At 47.6% G+C, this 22,534-nt stretch overlaps 2 protein-coding genes across 6 annotated transcripts; both read right to left on the reverse strand.

Annotated features, from left to right (window-relative positions):
* Window positions 1-692: 692 nt before the first annotated feature.
* LOC102690216 (vesicle-trafficking protein SEC22b-B) lies at window positions 693-7,612 on the reverse strand. The gene is made up of 5 exons (XM_006635067.3): window positions 7,405-7,612; window positions 4,625-4,734; window positions 3,917-4,077; window positions 2,871-3,017; window positions 693-1,963 (listed from the first exon to the last, which is right to left on the reverse strand). Exons 1-5 carry the CDS (start codon window positions 7,477-7,479, stop codon window positions 1,809-1,811), a joined length of 648 nt encoding a protein of 215 aa, XP_006635130.1. The 5' UTR covers window positions 7,480-7,612; the 3' UTR covers window positions 693-1,808.
* Window positions 7,613-8,949: 1,337 nt separating this feature from the next.
* npl (N-acetylneuraminate pyruvate lyase (dihydrodipicolinate synthase)) lies at window positions 8,950-22,494 on the reverse strand. 5 transcript variants are annotated; one of them, XM_015356327.2, is made up of 13 exons: window positions 21,812-22,117; window positions 17,626-17,838; window positions 16,220-16,325; window positions 15,843-15,916; window positions 14,903-14,990; window positions 13,877-13,934; window positions 13,367-13,442; window positions 13,176-13,268; window positions 12,873-13,018; window positions 12,559-12,605; window positions 11,407-11,491; window positions 11,024-11,063; window positions 8,950-10,426 (listed from the first exon to the last, which is right to left on the reverse strand). In XM_015356327.2, exons 3-13 carry the CDS (start codon window positions 16,288-16,290, stop codon window positions 10,254-10,256), a joined length of 951 nt encoding a protein of 316 aa, XP_015211813.1. In that variant the 5' UTR covers window positions 16,291-16,325; window positions 17,626-17,838; window positions 21,812-22,117; the 3' UTR covers window positions 8,950-10,253. The 5 variants fall into 5 exon arrangements, with proteins under 5 accessions (XP_015211813.1, XP_015211814.1, XP_069050470.1 ...); XM_015356328.2 differs by having other exon boundaries at window positions 17,616-17,838; XM_069194369.1 differs by lacking the exons at window positions 17,626-17,838; window positions 21,812-22,117 and adding an exon at window positions 22,417-22,494.
* Between the last annotated feature and the right edge of the window lie 40 nt (window positions 22,495-22,534).

Below are 22,534 nucleotides of genomic sequence, written 5' to 3' on the forward strand. Positions count from 1 at the left end.
GATTCCTATTTGCAAACTAAGATTTTTGGTTGTTTTTTAGCATTTTTCTGTCCAGCAGTGGAATTATTGCCTAGCATTTTGTGTTTTTTATTCCAAGTCATTTAGACTTAGTCCAATTAACAGTTTAAGTGGGTCCAAGTTAATTTATCGGCAGCAGTATCTTTAATATTGTGAGTAACCGGGTGTAAAAAGACCTTGGGAAAACCCCTACATTGTTCAGAAAAGAATTAGGCACTTTGGTTGCTTTGGAGTGGTGCAGGGGTTAGCATTGTTGCCTCACAGGACAGAGACCCTTGGTTGAATTCCTAGGGTGCTATCTGTATGGAGTTTCTATGTTCTCCTTGTGTAAGTGTGTGTTTTTACCAAGTCCTCTGATTTCCACCCACAGTCCAAAGACATATTGGCATGTTAATTGGCTTCTGGGAAAATTGGCCTTAAGCGTGAATGCATATGTCTGTCTGCCCTGCAAGGGATTGGCATCCCATCCAGAGCGCATCCCACCTTGTGCCCACTGCTTGCTGGGATAGGCTCTGGCTCCCATGTGAGCCTGAATTAGCTGAAGGGGTTAGAAAATGGAGAGCTTTGCTGACAGTGAAAAGAGAAGACTACATGGTTTGAAGCAGCAATTCGGGAGCAAATGTCTAGCGCCCCACGTGCATGGCTGAGCTACTGAAAGACACAGCAAGACCTCAGCAGGTGAAAATCTCTTTATTCCCCCTCAACACAGTGTAGGTCTGGCCCTGGTGAGGGAGACCGATTCAGCCTGGCATTGCAGGAGACTTCATTCATAGGCTGCAGTTCTCGCAAGCAACACTTGTTATCAATCATTATTAATTCCAGTTTATGATTTTGTTAGCAATTTCATGTCTTTTCAAAATGCTTTTTTCAAAAAATAAGGTTGGTGCATGCTGCGATTCAACTGGCAACAGATTATGACCTTATATAGTTCATGAATACCACGTAAATTCCCAGCCTTGTGAGAATTACGGTACCTGCGTGGTCTACTAGGTAATTCTTATATAATTGTATTTCCCCTACCCAGACACTGAAGAAGGACGGATTTATCCCAGTCTGCCTGGGCAGCTGAATAGACCTATAAAGTCACACAGCCAAGTTGTATTTTCTATGAAGCAGGTTCTTTTCCTGGTTCAAAAACCAGATTAAATGTAAAAAAGACCAGAGAGAAGGGTGAAGCTACTGCTGTCAGACTGCAGACCCTGTGTGAAGGGAAACAAGGACAGACTCTTCCTCCATAATGGCCTCCTGCTAAAGGTGAACATCCCAGCCTCACGCTGAGTGCCCATCATCTGTGCTGCTTATGGTCATCTGCAGGAGGAACAGGCAGCGGGAAAAGAATTAAGACAGATTGAGAACAACCCCATCCTCCAATCCTCATGTGATGGGGGGATTAGGTACAGAGAAACGCAGGACAGCCCGACAGTAACCCGGAGATGGGGTGCACTGCTTCCGGTTCTGTGGATTAAAGGTGTTCTGCTCCATGACCGTCGGTGAGCTACTGCATGAACGCTGTACAGCATGGGCATCTGGGACATGAGGCGCAGGTCAGCACGGGCATTAGGAACCCCCTCCCCCCCCCCAGACACATACGCCCAACCAAGACACACTCGACACACAACCAGACAGAGGAACGGATGTTTGACGGTTAATAAAAATCAAACAGGAACCGCAATAATAATTACATACAGATTTCTACATGGAGAGCGCGTTAAAGTCTCTTGTGAACGGGGGGGGTCTGCCGCTTGCGATGTGTTCTGCGGTGGTGAGTGCAGCGCCCTCCTCCTGCGGGCTCACAGCCACCAGAAGCGCACGTAGACGATCAGCATGATGAAGAAGACGGCGCCGGCGGCCAGCTTGGCGTAGGTGGAGCGCGTGTTCAGGTACTTGGCGTCGCTGCGGTACTTCTTGGACAGGCTGGAGAGGTTGCTGGCCTTGGAGTCCAGGGCTGGAGGGGAGAAGGGGTCCGATTAGGACGCAAACCTGCTTGTGCCTGCGTTGCGCAGAGCAATAGTGTTCCCCAGGAGCAGGCGTGGCCAGTGGAACACAGTGTCTGCATGCCAAATGAACTCGAAAACATTTTTGTTGTGGCCATTGCAAGCCTCTGTGATGCGACTGCTTTGCTTACACAGCAGTGGCGTTGTTTCCAAAGAGTCGCAGCACAGGATGGACATTCACTGAGATTTTAACTTCTGCTTTCTTCTAAATTCTACATCGGAATCGTCATGCAAACGAAGGAATAGCGGTGATGTGCCGATGTTTTTTGTCCCTGGAAACAGTCTGGGCACAGTTGTAATTCACCCCAAGTCATCGAGCACCTCCCACTGCTTCTCAGCAGGCCAAACTGGGATCACGCTCGCGGTACTGAGCAGACTTCTGTTCTACTGAGCAGTCAGTGTCAGATGAACCCAAACTATTTGTGTGTTTGGATATATTCTATAGAATATATGTTTATATATGTAAATATTCCCTAGCTCTTGAAAATATGTATAACCACTGATCTGATAAAAACCACCCTACGTTCTCAGCTGTAATTCGCACAAGTGTCCGTGTGGTAGTGTGTATATTCGTGGAAGTGTTCATGTGGCGGTGTGTGTATATCAGTGGAAGTGTGCATCAGTGTGGATTACTGTGTGTATATCAGTGGAAGTGTGCATGTGGCGGTGTGTGCATCAGTGTGGATCAGTGTGTGTATATCAGTGGAAGTGTGCGTTTGGTAGTGTGTGTGTATCAGTAGAAGTGTCCGTGTGGCAGTCTGTGCATCAGTGTGGATCACTGCGTGTGTATCAGTGGAAGTGTGCATGTGGCAGTGTGTGTATAGTGTGGATCAGTGCGTGTTTCAGTGTGGACTGTACCTGAGAGAGCCTCGCCCCTCTGCAGCACCTCCTCAATATTGGCCACCATGATCCTCTGCACATCCTGTAGCTCCGTGTTGATGTTGCCCAGGTTCCTGCGTGCACGGCTGTCAATGTACGACTTCTTCGTCTTCTGGATATATGTGTCTGGGGGTGAGACACACACATCTCTTTTGCTGTCTGTATACAACATGCCAGTCTTTCTAACACCACGCACTCAGTTCTCACAATATGCAAGGACCACATGAGTCTCCTTAGTGCAAAACTTTTCAGGATCCATGGAATGCAGACTCCCATATACAAGTCTGGCATCGATTAGAAAAGTTCAGTTTCAGGTGAGGTGTTTCTTTTATCTTTTATTATTAGTCCCCTTATATAAGCCAGTTCATGCCTGTTCCTTGTTTTGAATAAATACACTGACACAAACATGCATCTCTCATTAAATTTGCTTTGTTCTTCATCAGTAGAAGTTATACGGCAAGATTGTCACCGGAAGAAGGCTCCACAGCTTTTCCTTTCAGCATGGAATAAACCTGTACCTGTTCCTAAGAAGCATGCAGCCCCTTCACCTGGTGTCAGGTCACATACAATGGATTTCAGCTGTAGGAGCTAGAAGCTGTCGGGAGTATCTCCATTCCTGCAGTACAGCACACAGCCTGCCTCAAGCTCTGCGGCTGCCAGTGTTAAGAACCAGCCCATCGGGGCTTTCTGAAGTGCACCTGTGGCTGTGTCCTTATCAGACTCCCTCATCACAGACAGTGGGGATTTTTTGAGAAGTTTGATCATGAAGTTTTAAAGCTGAAAACCCACATACTAGTTGTAAACTGTCACATACGCTATTTCTATTCAGGATGCTCCTTTAGAAATGAAATCAAAGATGGCTTAAGTGTTTCTGATTCACCTCTTTTCCAAAAGCCTGCAGTGAACATGGTGTGGTCAGACCTGTTTTCGAGCACCTCCCCCATGGCAGCGCTGGTCTCTCTGTGCCCCTGCCCAGCTGTGTGCCCTGGTTAGAGCCAGAACGCCCACCTGTCTCCCTGACTCACCGAATTCGATGAAGAAGTACGGCCGGGACACGGTGGGCACCTTCTTGCCATGCTGCTCATCAAACTCAGCCTGCAGGTCCTCCAGATAGGCGAACGCCAGCTTCTTGGGGAACCCAGCCTCACACAGCACCAGGTAACACACGCCCTTCTCAATCACATAGCTGCCAAACACAGATACACAGACAATTCAATTACTCCATAGTACACCTTTCTGTTGTTCTCACTGGAAAGCCATGGACCCAGCCTCTAGTGTGCAGAGAGTACTGTGTTGCACAGTGCTGTACAGGTTTACGCAGTATTACAGTGTTGCACAGTGCTGTACAGGTTTACGCACTATTACAGTGTTGCACAGTGCTGTACAGGTTTACGCAGTATTACTGTGTTGCACAGTGCTGTACAGGTTTACGCAGTATTACTGTGTTGCACAGTGCTGTACAGGTTTACGCACTATTACAGTGTTGCACAGTGCTGTACAGGTTTACGCACTATTACAGTGTTGCACAGTGCTGTACAGGTTTACGCAGTATTACTGTGTTGCACAGTGCTGTACAGGTTTACGCAGTATTACTGTGTTGCACAGTGCTGTACAGGTTTACGCAGTATTACTGTGTTGCACAGTGCTGTACAGGTTTACGCACTATTACAGTGTTGCACAGTGCTGTACAGGTTTCCACAGTATAACGGTGTTGCACAGTGTGATATACTCACTGGAAGGCCATGGACCCAGCCTCCAGTGTGCATCGAGTGGGGCTCTGTTCATTGAGTTTGCGGAACAGCTGCTTGGCCTGGCTTTGGTACTGCTGGAGGTCACGGCCTGACTGTAGACACAATGTACACATTATTGTACTGGATTACAACAGACAAGTATGATACAGCACACACATGGTAAATCATCCTTCATTACACTGAACTACAACTTACAAAGTGTATTATACAACACATTCAGGCACACTACATTCTGTAATATATGCATTATTATACTAGATTGTAACATGCTTCATATGCAATATTACAGTAGCATAGCAGAGCCATTGACAAGGTGTGGAACAGGAATTTCCAGATATCATTATTTTAAAAATATTTAAATTGACACCTGTCATTTGTCAGATGTTGACCTATGAATTTACATGCACCTGCCTGTCAAGTTGGCTGCCCAGTACTGCAAGAAACAGGACAAATTCATGCAGTTAGACAATGAATGGGATTCAGTCCTTTACTAAATCCTCATATCCTGATCCATACAATTGCACTGTGCAAATAAATGGAAGCCTTGGGTTGTGTATTGGAGTTTTTAAGAAGATGATTTTCCTCCTTTTTGAATTCTTGTGAAATTAAACATTGAAAGAAAGTCAGAGCCAGTTAATTGTTTTGTGCAGTTGGCATATTATTAACAAGTGTCACTTTCTTTTAATTGATGCCTGTGAAACTGCACAGTTTTCAAAAGGGAATATTTTAATGAACACCTTGTCAATGGCCACACGCCTGGCATTATTATAGTACACATATACAATTCACACCATACTACAACACACAATCTCTACACGTTATAATAGAATACAACACAATTTACTGTGGAATATGAGTATGTCACTGGTCTGCAGCTACGACACTAGGAGGCAAGGTTAATGTAATTAGGACACCATGTGTGTCAGATATTTCTAACACCTCATCTGTCATTGAAAAGGGAAACCATGACACAAACCTTTTCACTTCCCTTCACGAGAGCAGGAGAGAGAAGCAAGAACAAGCAGTAAGAGCACAGTACTAACAGACAGAGAGACAGGACCAGGAAGGGACAGACTAACCAGGGGTAGAGGTGACTGAAGGGAGAGAGAGTGACCAGGGGTAGGAGGAGAGGGGTGACTGGGGGAGAGGACAGAGTGACCAGGGGTAGGAGGAGAGGGGTGACTGGGGGAGAGGACAGAGTGACCAGGGGTAGAAGGAGAGGGGTGACTGGGGGAGAGGACAGAGTGACCAGGGGTAGAAGGAGAGGGGTGACTGGGGGAGAGGACAGAGTGACCAGGGGTAGGAGGGGAGGGGTGACTGGGGGAGAGGACAGAGTGACCAGGGGTAGAAGGAGAGGGGTGACTGGGGGAGAGGACAGAGTGACCAGGGGTAGGAGGGGAGGGGTGACTGGGGGAGAGGACAGAGTGACCAGGGGTAGGAGGGGAGGGGTGACTGGGGGAGAGGACAGAGTGACCAGGGGTAGAAGGAGAGGGGTGACTGGGGGAGAGGACAGAGTGACCAGGGGTAGAAGGAGAGGGGTGACTGGGGTAGAGGACAGAGTGACCAGGGGTAGAAGGAGAGGGGTGACTGGGGGAGAGATTTTCAGGCTAGAGGAATGATGCAGTGCAGAGAGAAAGAAAGGGAGGAGAGCAAAGGCATGAGAAAGGACATGGGGGAGGGGAGTATATTCAGGGCAGCTGGTCACTGTAGCTGGTCTCCTGGCATCAGAGGCTGCTGGCATTACCTTGTCCTTGATTTAAAACCACCCTTTTATCCCTCTGAGCTCCTGAAACCGTACAGCGCTTGGCTGCTCGTGTGAGCCTGCAGCACTAACCACACCACAGTGTGCACACCTGGTCACACATGCCCTACTTTTGCTGTGCTCCGAAAGCTATCTTTACACTGAGCAAAAACACATCAGGGGAAATGGAAACCAAAGAGGAAAACAAATCAAAGATCAGAGAAATGTACAGGGCTCGGATTCCTCGAGCTGCAAGGTGGGAGGGTGGTGTGTGCACGACTGACAGATTGGCACAGGACCTCAGTCCCAGTGCCTCTGCCCTACAGGCTCCGTGCCCGCTCTCCACTGTCATAGGGAGGAACGCTGGTCAGACTCTGCCCACTGCACCGAGTAAGGCAGGGGAGGCTGAGGAAGCGACTGCTGTGCAGAGCTCCCTAGGATGGGCATCTGAAGGGCACGGGGGGCACAGGGCTCTGGGGTGAGGGTCAGTGAGGTTTTCTAAATAACCCGAGTCACCAGTACCAGTGCCGGGGGCTGTCACTCTTATTTGCCAAGGCACAGACTACCTAGGGTACCCCCAATTCAAGACACAGCCAGCGAGCCCTTAAGCGCAAGTGAAGACCAAGACCTGTCTTCGTCTACCGCACATGAGGAAGACAGGTTGGGCATGTTCCCAGACAGCTCAATTTCCTCTTCAAAATGACGGCTGCCAACCCGTTCCCGGGCAAGACAAAAGCCCTGTTCAGCACTGACACCATTATCACCATTATGATTGGAGCTGGAGCTGGTGTCTCGCGCTGACGTTTCCGAATTGACGATATGTCACAATTAACTCCGTTAACATTTTAAACACAGAAAACTCCGAATGGCCCGATAAAAGGAAACAGAGCATTAGCGAGTCAAAGACAACCATCGGTATTTAAAGGTGCCACACCACCTGGCAGTACGGACTCTTTCAGATATTGCTGTGGTGGCGTACTAGTATGTAATTATGACAGAATAAATTACAAGTTTTCTCCACCTGCTCGTCTTCTTGCATGGACGCGGCCAGCGGAAGGCCGTCAGCCACTCGGGCAATCATCGTCAGCAGAACCATCTTCGACTAAGCTGGTTTCGCGCGAGCGGCAGCAATCCGAACCGAGCCGGCCGAGGCTGTAGGCTGAGATCACTCCTACTGACAACACTGACGAGCTGAGCTGGCCGGAAGCCGCGGCGGCGCGTCGCTCAGTGCCGTCCTCCAACACTGCAGGACCCGAAACAAAGCGTTCCGCGTGTGAGAGGGTTCCGCTCCGATTCGGCGGTGAGGAGAAACAGAGGTACACACCGTGAACTCGGGCGACTACCAGAGGTGAGTTTTAAAATAAAAGTTAATTTACTGTCCGTTAATCATGGAATTAATATCACGTCTTGCCTTGCTAGAACATCATCATTTGTCCATGATATTAGTGGAGAAAAACGCGGAAAGACTATATATTTAACTTAATCAAGGTGGTAGCATATTTGCAGCGATACTAATTATATCTAAAACTTTTTTCAAACTGGCACTTTGCACAGAGGAAGCTGCAGTCTAAACTTCTGACAAGAATTACAGTGAAGTAAAATAATATTTTTTTGTGAAATAACAGTAACAAAATTAATCTATTTTCAGTTATTTGGCGTTTACACGTTTTTGTTTTGCTTCTGGTATTCAACAGCGTTAACTATTACCCTAATCATCATGCTCTCTCCTTTTCAATAATACAGTTCTCTATTATTATATGTTTCTCTGTTAGCAGTCAGACGCAGTTAAGAGCCGACTGTTATGTATGTATGTCAAAATGAACTGCAAAAGTGCAAAAGAAATAATACAAACTACAAGTACAAATAAAAGCATCTTTAAAAAATCATAATACATTTTCTTTGTATGTCTTTCACAAATCATGCCTCCTAACTATTGACAACACTATTGCTTTACGGGGAGTTAACCTATGAAGTATTTTTAATTACTTTCAGTTTAGAGGCAACTTAAAAAAACGGTCTGTCCCAAAGTGGCCTGTCATTACATGATGGAAGATGATCGCTATCACAGGTATCTTTACAGGATGAGGCACGGTGCTGTTGTCATCTGCTGTCTTTGTAGCCATTACACAGTATCTCAACTGCTCATTTTATTGTTTAATTTTCTGTGTAACTGTGAATAGGAGATGGGTTTTGGTTATTGCCACCAAGTGCTTAATATGTGGAAGACTGGAAAATGTCTGTATGCAAAGAGTGCTGTTCTGAACTACTATGATGCATCTGGCAGGTATTTTCTGATATCTAATTCACTTGCCAGGGGCAGAGATCACAACCCTATTGATTAAGAGCATGGTGATTCCACCGCGTCAGTCTTATGATCCATTCAGACCACATAATGAAGATTAAAGGGATATACAAAGTTTTGTTCATGAGCTAAACTGAAGAAGACAAGTGAATGTGAACAGAATGCTGTCTTGGGTTATCAGTCGACCTTTATAGAAAAGCCCAGGGCTTATTATGACATGTTCCATTTCTTTTGCACCAAAGAAAGCAAAAGACCAAACAGGTCTAGAATTAAAAGTGAACAGTTTTATTCAATGATCTGCACTTTTCCCTTAGAAGGGGAAACAGTCTTACACTGTTAAAATCAAGACAGCAATCAGAACAGAAAAATAAAGATATTTTTTAAAAAAGATTAACATAGAAAACATGAAACGCTGCCTCTAAAAGACCCATTAATGACATTTGCACCAGGAACTGATTCCATCTTAAGAGATCCACAACCAGCCTAACCGCACATGAAGTGTCTGGTTACACATTTGTCTGTGAATGTACAGTCTTTATAAAAATACTTAATGTTGCTTCAGTGGATTGAAACACAAGTCTCTGTAAAATCTGCAATAAAACCTAAGATATATACAGTTACAAGTGCTGAAGGACAACTACATCTGAGATCTTGCCACAGAAACGTGTCTGTGACAGAAGTGTAGGTCGGGTACTTTTCAGTCTCAGTCTTCTCCTCAGGATTCTTTCCTGGCAAAGCTACTTTTTTCCATATTCAGGTGAAACTCAGAAGGAATGGGTAGGTTTATATAAGTCTGTGGTGACATGTTGTTACCCTAACTCATACAAATGAAGGGTTGCAAGTTATATGATCTTCCACTTGCCCTAATTGTGGAAAAACAGATCAGGGGAGCCTGAAAAGAGCCTAGGCAAACCCTGGCTGGTGAAGACTCGCCCAGCCTCGCAAACAAGTGGCCGGTCCTGGCCTTCACTTAGGAAAGCCAATTCAGTTGCCTGATGCCGTAGTCCAGACTCGAACCTGCGACTTCTGGACTGACGGGCAAACGGGAGGTGGATTATATGTAAACCTTCTCTGACCGTGCAACTGGCCAGTGAGAAGTCTGTACTACCTACAGTACTGCACCTGTGCTTGACAAGTTGATAAGCACCTCTCTGTACACAAGCCCTGTGTTCCAGTGCTCTCACTGGTGAACTACAACCTTCATCCAGAGTGGCAAATCTGACAAGCGATGTAGAAATGGCCTTTGGAACAAACTGCTAGCGTACAGGTATCAATCTAACCCGGCCCTGATCTAGTCCCTAACCTAATACAACATAGCTGCTGTGTGCAGCGTGTGGAAGGCATGGAAAGATTGTGAAGGATTATCAACCTGCGGCTCAGTGCACTGACAATACTGAGAGTTTATAAACCTTACAGAGAGGAGAGGTCAGTTACACCTCCAGAGTATAAGTGCATTACTAAATTACCATGTATCCAAACATACAGACAGATAATCAGACAGGTGTAGTGCTAATTGGCTCCATTTGGGAATATAGTGTTAATAGTAACTGCAGCAGACTGCAGCAGTATCAGGGTTGTGTTTCCAGAGCCCCCTCCTCAGTTCTCCCCAGGACCTCCTGCAGCCGGCGGGCGATGGCCAGGGCACGCTCACGGGGGCACTCCTGCAGGGGCAGCCGGGGGGGCCCCAGGGGCAGCCCGGAAACCACGCACATCAGCTGCTTGTTCACCGCCGTGTCGAACCCTGGAGAAGGCACACACTCGCCGGGTCAACCCGCGCGTGAAACTCAGGAACACACACAATGTGCACTCAGTGTGCTCAGTGCGCACACACACTGCATGCTCACTGCACACACACTGCGCGCTCAGTGTGCTCACTGCACACACACTGCGCACTCACATTGTGCTCACTGCACAGACTGCACTCATAGTGCTCACTGCACGCTCACTGTTCACAGTGCTCACTGCATGCTCACTGCACACACACACACTGCACGCTCACTGCACACACACACACACTGCGCGCTCACTGCACACACACTGCGCGCTCACTGCACACACACTGCGCGCTCACTGCACAGACTGCACTCACAGTGTTCACTGCACGCTCACTGCACAGACTGCACTCACAGTGTTCACTGCACGCTCACTGCACAGACTGCACTCACATTGTGCTCACTGTGCCCTTACTGCACGCTCACTGCACGCTCACAGTGCTCACAGTGCTCACAGTGCTCACTGCACAGACTGCACTCACATTGTGTTCACTGGGCGCTCACAGTGCTCACTGTGCACTCTCTGCATGCTCACATTACTCACTGCGCGCTCACTGCAAACTCACCCTGCTTCACCGCATAGGAGATGACTTCCTGGGTCTGAAACTGAAGGAAGAGAAAGAGAGAGGTCAGAGCTCCCTGCTGTAGCCATTTTACTGTTTCCATGCCAGTCTAGCCCTCTTTCACAGACACACGGGCAAGAGTAGAGATGTCAGAGATACCAAGCTATTGGGGCAGAAACAGCAGCATAAACAGGGGAGAGCGATGTGGCATCATCATCACTGCATTGTTGATATTGGAACCAGACTCTTCCACCCTGCCCAGCACAGGCCTGAGGGTGAATCTTCAATACAGCAGCGGCTACAGACACCCTGAGCCATCAGCGCCTCTGACCGCAGAGGAAGCAGGTCCAAGACCTAGAAGGAAGGTGGGAGCAGGGGAGCAGTACCTGGATACTCCTGGCCAGGACGTAGTCGCCCTTCTCATAGGCTTCCAGCAGCCTGTTCACTACGCAGCCCATGTAGTTATAAGTGCTGCTCAGAGAGAGAAAGAAGTCAGGCAGACTGACAGCAGGCACCAGTTTAGACGCAAATCCTACTCGGAGCACAGGGGGCTGACTGTTGAGGAGGTGCAGAGGTAAATGACATCAGTGGTGCAACAGGAGCAGCAGTGTGAAAGTCTGGGTACACGGGCACAGTGTGTTACGGCTGAGTGGTACTGCGAGTCTCAGTCACACTGCTCCTACACAAGCAGGCATTCCAGACGGCCGCTGCCACAGCATCTGCTGAGCAAAGCAGCAGACCGTTTATATAGCAATATATTTTGGAATCACCATGGCACTCAGCATCACAACCCCCATCCTTTGTCTGAAAAAAGTTAAAAGTCATGTTGTTTTAAACAAGAGTAAAGCACTGGAGGGCACACAGAGGCTGGGAGATGAGAGCAAACTTCAAACAGGAACAACTAAATAAATACACACAAGTACAGGCTCTGCCTTGTGATCACCTGAGGGTCAGCAGTCACTCTGCCACTGTAGAGCAACTGAGTCTCCTAAGAGAAAGCTTGCAGGGCAGCAGAGAGCTGTATGCTGGGCTCTCTAAGAGACTGGTCCTGACAAACTGGTTCTGCAAGTGAAAATGGGGTGGACTGGGATGAAGACAGGGCTTCTGTTATACAGCGTTTAACTTCCCTTCACACCTATATCAAAATACAATTACTGTATTATGAATGAGAGGTGTTCTGTATTCCATAATAAGGCTGCAGGTGTTCACTCAGTTCAGTACTGTAAGATACTGGTGCAGCTCCACAGTATTGCCCTTGCTGATTGCATTTTCCACAACGACCCAAGATCACAGGCACACCTTTCCTGGGACTCTGATTGACTGCGGATGTGACACTTTTTCTTTCACCACCATGTGTTTTAAAGGCCAGATCCTTCTGATCTAAAGGGTCACTTGGCTCAGGCAAGCTTGCGCAAAAACAGGCAGGAGGGGTGATTATATCAGTTAAAGCAGGAAAATGGAAGCCACCGTATACAGAGGCAGAGGGGACGGGGCATCCAGACGGGCACCAGGGGCTGATCTGTGCCACACGGACTCACCTGCCCACCGCGCCGTGCGCTCCCATCACCAACGCAGCCAGCAGTTGCTGCAGAACAGAAACAGCTCTGTTAGTCTCTGCCCTGCACGTACTGACACAGAGCTGCTGGTGCAATAACCAGCTTGCTGCCTGCCTGCACGGTCATATTAACCGGGCCCTGCGTGCATCTGCTGAGTGCACGTTTGCTCTGCTGCTGTTTGTGCAGAGCGATGGACAGAGAGAGTGCAACGTGTTCCATGCGAGGGGAGAGATCTGGGGAAAAGGACGAGAGGAGTGAGAGTGGAGTCGGTGAGCAGCGCGAGGGACACACCCCACCTCATCCATCCCATACAGCATAGGCCAGTGGGGAGGGCTGTGGTGGACGCACTGCCCGAAATCCATCAGGTCACTGCCGCTGAATTTTAAGCCCTGGAAGGACGGAATGATGTCCTCAATCCCCTGCAGGATGTCCATCGCCTTGACTGAGGCCAAGAGAGAGTGGAGAAGGAGAGAGGGAGGCAGAGGTGGGCAAGAGACAGAAGAGGCTGTTTAGTCACCTGCAGCACTACCGAAAGCGACAGTGCATCAGTCTGTGGTCAGTGCTGTAATTGCTTTGTTGCTGATCGGCGCCATACTCACAGCTCACACCGGTCAGCGCGGGGAGGTGGTAGTAGTAGAACGGTAGGCAGGGGGCTGCTTTTGCCACATGCTGGAGGAACTTCCTCAGCGCATCTGAGAGGGATACAGAAAGATCGGACGGCGGTCAGCCACACAAGCTCTTGAAACACTCATGCGTGTCGTGAGAGACAGAAGGAGTGACAGAATGATACCTTTATCTGCAGGCTTGAAGAAGCAGGGTGAGATCACTGCAATCCCATCAGCCCCCACATCAGCCGCGTGTCGGGCCTGTACAGAGAACACAGCCTGATTACTTCTCTACGGTACACTGTAACGCATTTTACTGAACCACAGTGTATTCAGCAATACTCTTTACCATACTTTACTAAAAAGCACAGCTCATGATTGAAAACTGAAGAGCGCACTACGGTCATATACTTTGCTGCTGTACGGCTTATGGAAGAAAAAGGCATCATAGTCTTGAGTGCTAACGATTACAGACATAGGTATAACCAAACACAGAGATATGAATCTAGAACAGGACAGCTTCTGGCTGATTTTCAAACAGCAGTTTTATCTACATATCTTGTAGATAACAGATAGCACCCTCCAGTAGCAATCCACTCATCAGAGCTACTGGAGGGTGCTCCACCGAGGTGTGCGCCAGTGATCTGGCCTGGGTGTGCTGTGCAGTTCTGCTCTGCTGGGATCAGAGGACTCACCAGCTCCTGCGACTCCTTCAGACTCAGACACCCCACGTGGACAATCACCTGGTCCAGCCTGCAGGCGGAGCAGACAGATCAGTACGCAGAAGTGTGCTTGCTCACGCACAGACTGCCAGAATCAGAATGAGAATCGCTTTTATTCGCCAGGACGTGTCAGGTACAGGAATTTGCCAGTGCAGCACGTCAGCATGTCAGAGTGCGTGCCAAGGGCTTTCTGCTGGATCACAAACAAAACGGGTTTATCTTCCCCGTGGGAAGACTATATAATATTCTCAATGTTCTGCGTCTTTCTTGAAGACTACAGGGAGATGACACTGCAGACCAGAGCAGGAAAAACAGTTTGCCGCTGTCTCACAGTAAAGCTGATGACTGTTAAAACACTCGGATTTACACATCTATAAGGAAGTGAATCGCTCAAAGCAGAACCCTTGAGACCCAGTGTTTTGCAAAAGTGGCGTGGGCTTTGAAAGTGGGTGGACTGTCTCCAGCAGGGCTGCCACAAGACCCCAGTAAAAACTACAATCGGCATTCGCTGGGGTGCCTGTGTCCTTCTTCCTGTGTGGTCAAAAAACACAGAGCAGATGATTACAAACTGGGCCAGTATATAACCCAAATAACTGGACTTAAATGCCAAAAAAAGACCTCTGCCTTCAAAAACAAAGTTCAGCAAAGAACAAAAATGCAGGAGTGTAGATCATTAGTATCCAGGCTTTCCGCACACTGCAAAATGATTACATTTATCAGTGTTTTGCTGTTTTCAAACTCAGTTTTAACTTTCTATAGAATTTCTCGGATTTCTATAGGAAACTCTGCACTCCAGTGTTTTTGTTACTAATTGGCAGCTCTGCAGCAGGCAGGACACCTGCAGAGGGAGAGCCCAGTTCTAGGACACACAGGGGTATCGGACGAGCCAGGCTGCACTGTTCAGTTACTGCCGGGTGACTCTCTTACAACACACCAGGTGGCACTGCTGTCTGCGTCTCGGGCACAGGTCCTGGCCTATCCCCCTGGGGCAGTACTCACTTGCCCTTGCCCCGCTGGCACCATTCCTCTGCCAGCCTCTTCCTCTCCTCCACACTGAGGGACATGCTCTCCCCGGTTGTGCCATTCACTGCAGATTCACAAAGACAGGGAAAGACACAAGACCAGTCACGGCTCGTCAGAGCGTGGTGTCGTTAGTTTAGAGCACCGATTTCCAGCCCTGCTCCTGTGACTGCTGTTTTCATTTAGGATGAGCTCAAAATCTCCGAGCGAATTGGTGACTTTACTGAGCTACTTGCTCATTCAGACTTTTTTTCCTATTTAAGAGTGTCAAACATACCCAACTTACAGAGTCCCATTCCCAACAGCCTCAGCACACAGAACTTTACACAGCCTCTCCTCAGATTTCTGCCCCTTATTTCTGACTGAACAGCTCTAACTAGACTAGCTGACCAGTGGATGAGCAGAGACAGGGGAGACTGACTGTATCAGACACCCCGACAGTGGAAGTGACACTGCATCACAGTGAGTGTTTCTGCCTTCTCCAGAGGTCCACTCAGTGACATTTCAGGCAGCACTACTGAAAGAGGGCAGTTCTGAAACTCAGACAAAGTTGAGCCTGTAAATAAGAGCCCATTTGGAGCAAAAATCAGAAGAGACTGTGTTCCTCTGGGACCAGGACTGGAAAGCTCTGGTTAAGAAGCTCCAGGGGAAAGTTTGTGCTATAGATAACAGAAACCAAACCTGTGGCAGTAATGTTTTGTTTGAATTTAAACTGCGGGGAAGAGATCCAGACACACTAGACAAGAAAGGGAAGTAGAATAGGACGGGAGCAGAGAGCGCAAAGGAGCTCAGGCCACTCTCTTGCCCACGTTCCTCCTGCTCCGTGTTTCCCTGTGTGCCCGTCTGACAAACAGGAAGGAAACGGGCAGGACGCGATGGGCCGCGGCACAGACGCCCAGAGCAGCGAAAGAGCTCTTACCGAACACGGCCCTGACCCCCTGCTCCTTCACCAGGTAGTCGACGTACCGCTCGATCACAGACGGGTTGATCTCCCTGGGGGACACAGAAGGGCTCGGGTCAGTCCTGAGGGAGCAGGCAGACGAGACCCTCTGGAAGCCAGCTTGAGCAGCGCGGGGGAGACCGGGGCCGGAGGAGCTCAGAGTGACAGAGAGAACAGCGGGGGGGGTGTGACCCCGAGATCGGAGCAAAAGAGGGTCCTGCTGTGGGGAGGTGTGTCGGGTGTGTAGCGTGGGAGGACCTGCCCTGGTGCGTGATGGTGTCAATGTGAGGCTTTCAGAGACTGGAGGTATGGGGGGAGATGGGTGATGGTGGGGTGCGGGGGCCGGCTGACCTTACCCCTGGTCGTTCAGGGGGGTAAAAGTGGCAGCTATGAGGCCGCTGATCATCTTGCGCTGGGGGGCAGCCATCTCTTAGGTCAGGAAGGCAGTGGGGCAGAAGGCACCTGTAGGGAGAGAGACTGAGAAATGAGAGGTGGAAAACGACACGGACCCCTCATAGGGCAGCTCGCCCAGAGTGACCTAGCCATCCCGGTTTGTCCCTCTGAAACTCCTCCTTGTTGCAATTCAAGCTGGGCGTTAACACATGACCTAGGGGAAGTCCACAGTGTGCTTTTTGGAAGTTTATTGTGTAAATGGTAATTCTTTAAAAATGTGATGAGCATGTACAGTATTTTTTTAATTCAGTACTCGGAAAACCTCCCCCCCAGCGAGACCTGGGTCGGTAGGCAGACGATCTGGTTGAGGTGGAACAGAAGGAGACAATCCTGGTTTTGGGGAGGGTATTGGAATTCATCACTAGACACCTAAACAACGGGAAGTCATTCTTTTCCGCTGTCTAAAGAGCACGTCCGTAATCACTTTCAAAACACCTGTGTGTGTTTTAGTCCACCTTGATTAATCAACACATATCTGAAAGTTATCGTAATTAAAAGGACAGTATACCTAATTTCCAATAAACCCATTAATCGTATGAGCAGTGTAGCTACTTCATCCACAAAGCTGTGGCTGAACTCACAACAACATGAAACCTGCAGGAAAGACCGGCTCCGCCTAACTCTTGGTAACTGCAGGCTAAGACAAATCAAATCCTGCACAAAATTCAGGGGATCCATCCAACTTAAGTTTGCTTTGCAGAAACTTTCATGGAATTAAAATACCGCCCCATTCCAAAGCTACAGCAGGACGGCCATACCATCAGAACATAAGGGTCAGGTGCGGTCTAGATGGGTTGTGTGGCTCACAAGCAGGGAGGTCACTCAATATAGCCAGTTCTCCCAATGGCAGACGCAGCTTTGAAATTTAATCAAGCAGAAAAATACAAAAAACTATCCTTCTATGACGTTTTTCCCCTATAGAAAGAGCTGTTATCAGCCGCAACACACTGGGAAAATGATTCAACACTGAATGACGAACAATGAGTGGAAATAAAAATATCGCGCCAACAATTTTAAAGCGTCTTATTTTGTAATACACTGGTATTTAGTTCGCTCAAGCGTTTTTTAAAATATCATGACACCAGATATAATTAGGTATTTCTATTAATATAACGAAATAATTTGCATAGCAGAACTCTTCATTACAAATGCGAACATTTACTGTAAATCATGCCAGTGAAGTGTTTTTGAAATATTAGCACCCGCCACCAGGGGACAGAAGGAGGTCAGGCGAATAACGTCACCTCCACGCACCGCACCGACACTGAATTTCTGTACATTTTTTTTCTCCTCACGCACAACGTCTCACCACAAGGCCGGTCCAAAGTCCTGAACGGTGGATCCAGTAAAAGCCAGTGGTAGCAACAGAGTTTTGTCTTTTCCAGACGTTCTTCCTGCCATCAGCGTGATTCCGATTGGTATTTCAAATTGTCCGAGTACTGCATCCCGTGGAAACCGCTGTCACTGTCTCTCCAACCCTCTCACGTCCTTCTCGTATAAGTCTGCAACTGCCCCTGTCCGACTGCAACAGGAACACAATTGTTGTCTCCCCCTAGCTGTATGCTCGCTCTGTCAGTGTGTTCGGCTTTTTCCGTCAGTCACTCGTACTATTCCGTAAATGCCTGTGGCGTATGACTCGCGGCTCATGTGATGTCACTTATTGTTTTCCCCAAATGCTCTGTGACAGTGACAAGAGTAAGAACAACAGAAAGAAGTACACTATAAAGACAGTTCAAGGAAAATAGAAACAATGAAACAGACAGGCAGAAAGAAAATAGGAGAGTACCAGGGTATTATATACAGGATTATAACAAGTTACATTTGATCATTTTAAAATTGTATACTGTAACACAAAAATATGAGCTAATGTGATAGTGAATTATATAATCTGCAGGCTTTTCTGGTATTTAACATTATTGGAGGGTTTATAATGGTCATGTTACGTGTGGCTGATACTTTCGCATTCTTACTTCTGCATTGAAGTCTGGATAAAACATTTCACCAGTAACCAATTAACAAACACAAAGTGATTCATAGCCAATTAAAGTATATCGCCATATTTGTGGTTGTTTAAAGGACATCCTTAAAAGCCTTTCCAAACCAGCAGAGCACAATGGCGGCGTAGCTTGTTCCAAGCACCCACGACCCACAACCTCCTGCTCTCAGCTTCCCATGCCCTTCCCGTCAGTGTCCACGCGTGTGCACCGGTTCCTGTTTCACGCTGACGGCTGTCGGTGCCTTTGAGGACTGTGAGTAACAAGCGCCAGGGTTCTGAGTCAGAGCCTCTTGCGGTCTTCTCCTCTCAAGACGAAGAAGATTCAGTTCTTCATACCCAGCGGCCCCCGGTCCAGCAGGTCTCATCCATGACAGCACCAATTTCTAAAGGTCTACAGCCACTGCCGTTTGATCAGTTTACCAGGTGAAGGCACATCACTCAGACCTGGAGGTTTAATGTGGGAGTCCGTCCCGTTTCTCACACATTCACAGGGACAATAACACTGAACAGTGTAGCGGAACAATTTAACAACATGCAGATTTTTGTCAATCATTAAATGATTCAATCTTTTTTCACAAGGTATTGGAGGTTAATTTTGCCAAATTCAAAATATGACAGGTGCTTGTAAGTTGTAGCATTATTTCTTTACAATGAGTAAAGTTGACATTCACAACCTTGTGAAACATGTTTAGCATGTTTGATTGCCCTTGGCTATTTCATCTAAAACTTCAAAGAATCCTCAATACTTGCTTAAAACATTGCTGAGACAAGACATTCTATATTGACTTGAACAGCTTAAGACAATCTTGCAAAAAACATAAAATCAAAGCATGTCTAATGGCAGTAATGGAATTAAAAACATGATCAAGACTAGTCTTCCTTCCAGACTAGAGTTACAGTAGAATCAGAAAAACTAGAAACAACAGCACATGTTCAACAGGTCATTGGGAATGCCCGTATCGATTAAAGTCAAGCTCGTTCTGAAACAATCGGCTGTGATTATTTCCGCGTGATTTCCGAAATCACGTCATATTTCTAAACTTCCTCGCTAATGATATGTGGGAAATACCATTAGGATGACTCACCCTTTTAAAGTTAACGCTATTTTTAACGCAGTCTTTCTGTTGTTTGAATCAAATTTGATTCTGTGAATTAAAACCGGAAAAATAAAACCGCCGACGGAAACTGCCGGAAATTACCGAGCGCACCGGTACGGTCTCTAAAACGTACCACGGTACCCTACCGCGTGATTAAAGACCCGCTGTAGGTCTTGTGGCGGTGATCAAACAGGTTGATCGATTAGCTGTGCATAATTAATCATCCACCCATCCATCCGTTTATTCCCATTGAGGGGCCAGTCTGTCCTGGCAAGCGGATAGCTTATTGACAATTTGTTGACAATTTGCCTTGTGTTTTCCCATGTGTTGCAGCCCACCCATTCGATAGGAAGAACGCGCAGTTAAAGAGCTGTTCAACAACGTTATTAGATTCTGCAACATCCCACTCTCTGTACTGGTCTACCTAGATCTTACGCTATTTCCCAGCCCTGTTTCCTCTGGCTCCTTACCGTGCAGTGGCACTCCAGATAGAGCGAACCCTGCCCCAGACTGTGGACATAGCCTTGACTGGGAGACAAGCACTCTTAATCAAGCAAGCAGCGCACAGATACGGTATCTGTCTGGCTGCAGGCACGGCTGGAGAGCTATAGAAAAAACAGCTTCTGCCCCTTGTCGAAGGTTAGGTGTGTGTTATTCATGCACATGGGGAGGATACCATCATGCAGATCTGAGCGCAGTCTCCCATACAGATCTGTGAGCAGCCTCTCCAACGAGATGGTAAATGCAATGAGTTTTATACAGAAAATTCACGCAGGAAAGCTCATTCTAAGTTTCCATATCAGGGGCTGTTATTTCTCTCTACAAAGCATTTCTCTGTAATTGACCACGTTCTTCTCAAGAAGCAATTTTACCTTGTCTTTAGAATTAGGAAACAGAAGGTGTGAAATGTGCGATTGTAGCATTTATGTCAGAAGGTCAAATAATATGCTTGAATTATCCTTTTATACTGTTGCTAAGAAAAAGGCATATGAGCAAAGGCAGATAGTCACTATATTTTATACTTAATGAAAGGTAAATGCTAAAATTCGTCCTCCCTCTAGGCCAGTGCAAGAGCAACAAGGTGCCCCAGTCTTGAGGCCCCGTGTCCTGATCTGGTAATGTCAAGAGGAGACGAGATGGGGCAGCTGCCTGTCCTGAATCGACTGGCATGATTACATCGGAAGCACTGCACTGTGCTGCTGAGGCTGCTACAGAGGGGCATTCCCCTTATCTCCTGCCAGGAGTGACCAGATTGAAACCTGGGAGGAACCTTTAGAGAGCAACCTTGGAAAACCCGCATGCTCGTGGGTGAAACATGCAAACTCCACGCAGACAGCACTTGCCATCTCACCACCGAGCAACCCCAGGGGTATTTCAGACTCCAGATCCAATCACCCTGAGCAAGCTTTCCTGCCCGATTTCGCCCCACTGCCTACCGTGAAGAGCTCGGCCTGCTTTGTGACTAAGCCAGTTTACTGGACGGAGGGGTGTCCAACCGGCTCAAGCTTTCAGGATGCCTACACTGACTGGAGACCGCGGGCGCTGGGCCCTTTGTGCACGTGCTGTGGCAGGAGAGGCTCAGCCCCCCTCCCTGCCCGAGCAAACCAGAGAGAGTGGGGATCTGGTCCCGCCTGCGAAAGTGAGGACAGCAACGCCAAGCAGACAGTCAGGCAGAGAAACAGCAGCCTCCCCGCTTACACTGTGGGCTGTCTTTCCTTAATGAACCCAACTACTACTGCCCTGCTCCCCACCTCGCAACATTCACTCCTCTAATTCTGGTCTCCCGTCTGTCCCCCAAGCCCGTCTACACTCTATGGGTGACAGGGCCTTCTCCTGCCTTCTCCAAAGCTCTGGAACTCCATCCCTAAGGATATCGGAGAGTCACCTTCCTTACACTGCTTCAAATCCAGACTCAAAACCTTCTTCTTTCGAAGGGCCTCTACTTAATCTGTTCTTTACCCCTCTGCTCCTACTGTATTCAGTATCCCCATCTACTGCCTCCTCGCAATATGTATGTTCATTGTGTTTGTCTTGTGTATTTTTTTATTGTTGTTGTAGTTCATAAAGCACTTTGAGACGCCACCTTTAAAGTCTCTATATAAATTAAGTTTTATTATTATTATAGTCAGTATATTACACACATCCTCACAAACACTTCAAAGTTTTGACATCAAACTAAAAAAACATTTTAAAGATTAGATTACATACGAATTCTAAAGTGCAATTATATTCACTTTCTCACATATAAAAATAAATATCAACAGATAACTGACAAGAAGCATAATCATTATAAGCCATAATATCAGAAGGACAGTAATTGCAAATCGGTGTTTTTAGAAGTAGCAGTATTTCAAACTCCTGCGTTCCTGCGTATAACGGATTGTGCTCTGACCAGACAGTACCTTTCGATGAGCGCAGCTCCCAGTCGCCAGCTGGGGTTCGGGAGTGTCTGTCCTGGCTCTGTGAGACGAGTGGGTCCAGTCTATCCCTAGCGGTGCCAGTTGTATTCTGCGGACACCGCGAGGTGCTGACCGTGACTCTGCCAGCAGTCACGTGCGGAAGCGCTCAGCTCACATGACCCAGGCGCCTGCCGGGAAGTGTAGTTCTCACCCGGTACTTCGTACTACAAGGGCTTTGAGCGCGTGTGCGTGTTTGTGAGTTTTTTTTGTGACAGTGTGACAGAGAGCATTGAAATGACCGGTTACGGTATTCATGTTCTGTTTAGTGATGGGAAGACATGAATAGGTCTTAAATCAGTATGTTGATAGATTGGTACTCTAATTCTGGGAAGGTTGTACTTCCCAAATGTAGCACGTAGAATTGCGTTTAGTATGTAGCAGTCATGTTCTTAGTGTTGATATAATGCTAAGCTATCCGCCCATGAATTAATCAATCAATTAAGGATGACAGCAGTAATTAACGGATGGGAAGAGTCGAGGTTCTGTAATGACAGCGGTGGATCCATCGTCAGGAGCATGCTGGGGAAAGACGAGACGCCCATTCTCACCTTACAAGCCTTCCGCTTCCCCGGCCCGTGTCTCCCTTCTTCATCGGATGCTCTTGGCGTGCAATGGCGATGGGGACGTCTGCAGGAAAGCACAGAGCTGCACAGGCAGAGCTCAGGA

This window comes from Lepisosteus oculatus, chromosome 9 (assembly GCF_040954835.1).
Source record: "Lepisosteus oculatus isolate fLepOcu1 chromosome 9, fLepOcu1.hap2, whole genome shotgun sequence".
Classification (NCBI taxonomy): Eukaryota; Metazoa; Chordata; class Actinopteri; order Semionotiformes; family Lepisosteidae; genus Lepisosteus; species Lepisosteus oculatus.

Bases quoted from the DNA above. Each gene is read 5' to 3' on its own strand.
- npl (XM_069194369.1), bottom strand. From the start codon at position 16,290: ATGGCTGCCCCCCAGCGCAAGATGATCAGCGGCCTCATAGCTGCCACT. The intron at 14,991-15,842 runs GTAAGAGCTCTT...GTGAATCTGCAG, and splicing joins GGGGGTCAGGGCCGTGTTCG to TGAATGGCACAACCGGGGAG. The intron at 12,606-12,872 runs GTGGGGTGTGTC...TCTGTTCTGCAG, and splicing joins TGCTGTATGGGATGGATGAG to CAACTGCTGGCTGCGTTGGT.
- LOC102690216 (XM_006635067.3), bottom strand. From the start codon at position 7,479: ATGGTTCTGCTGACGATGATTGCCCGAGTGGCTGACGGCCTTCCGCTG. The intron at 4,735-7,404 runs GTGGAGAAAACT...TTGTGTCTACAG, and splicing joins CCATGCAAGAAGACGAGCAG to TCAGGCCGTGACCTCCAGCA. The intron at 4,078-4,624 runs GTGAGTATATCA...TGTGTTTGGCAG, and splicing joins GCTGGGTCCATGGCCTTCCA to CTATGTGATTGAGAAGGGCG.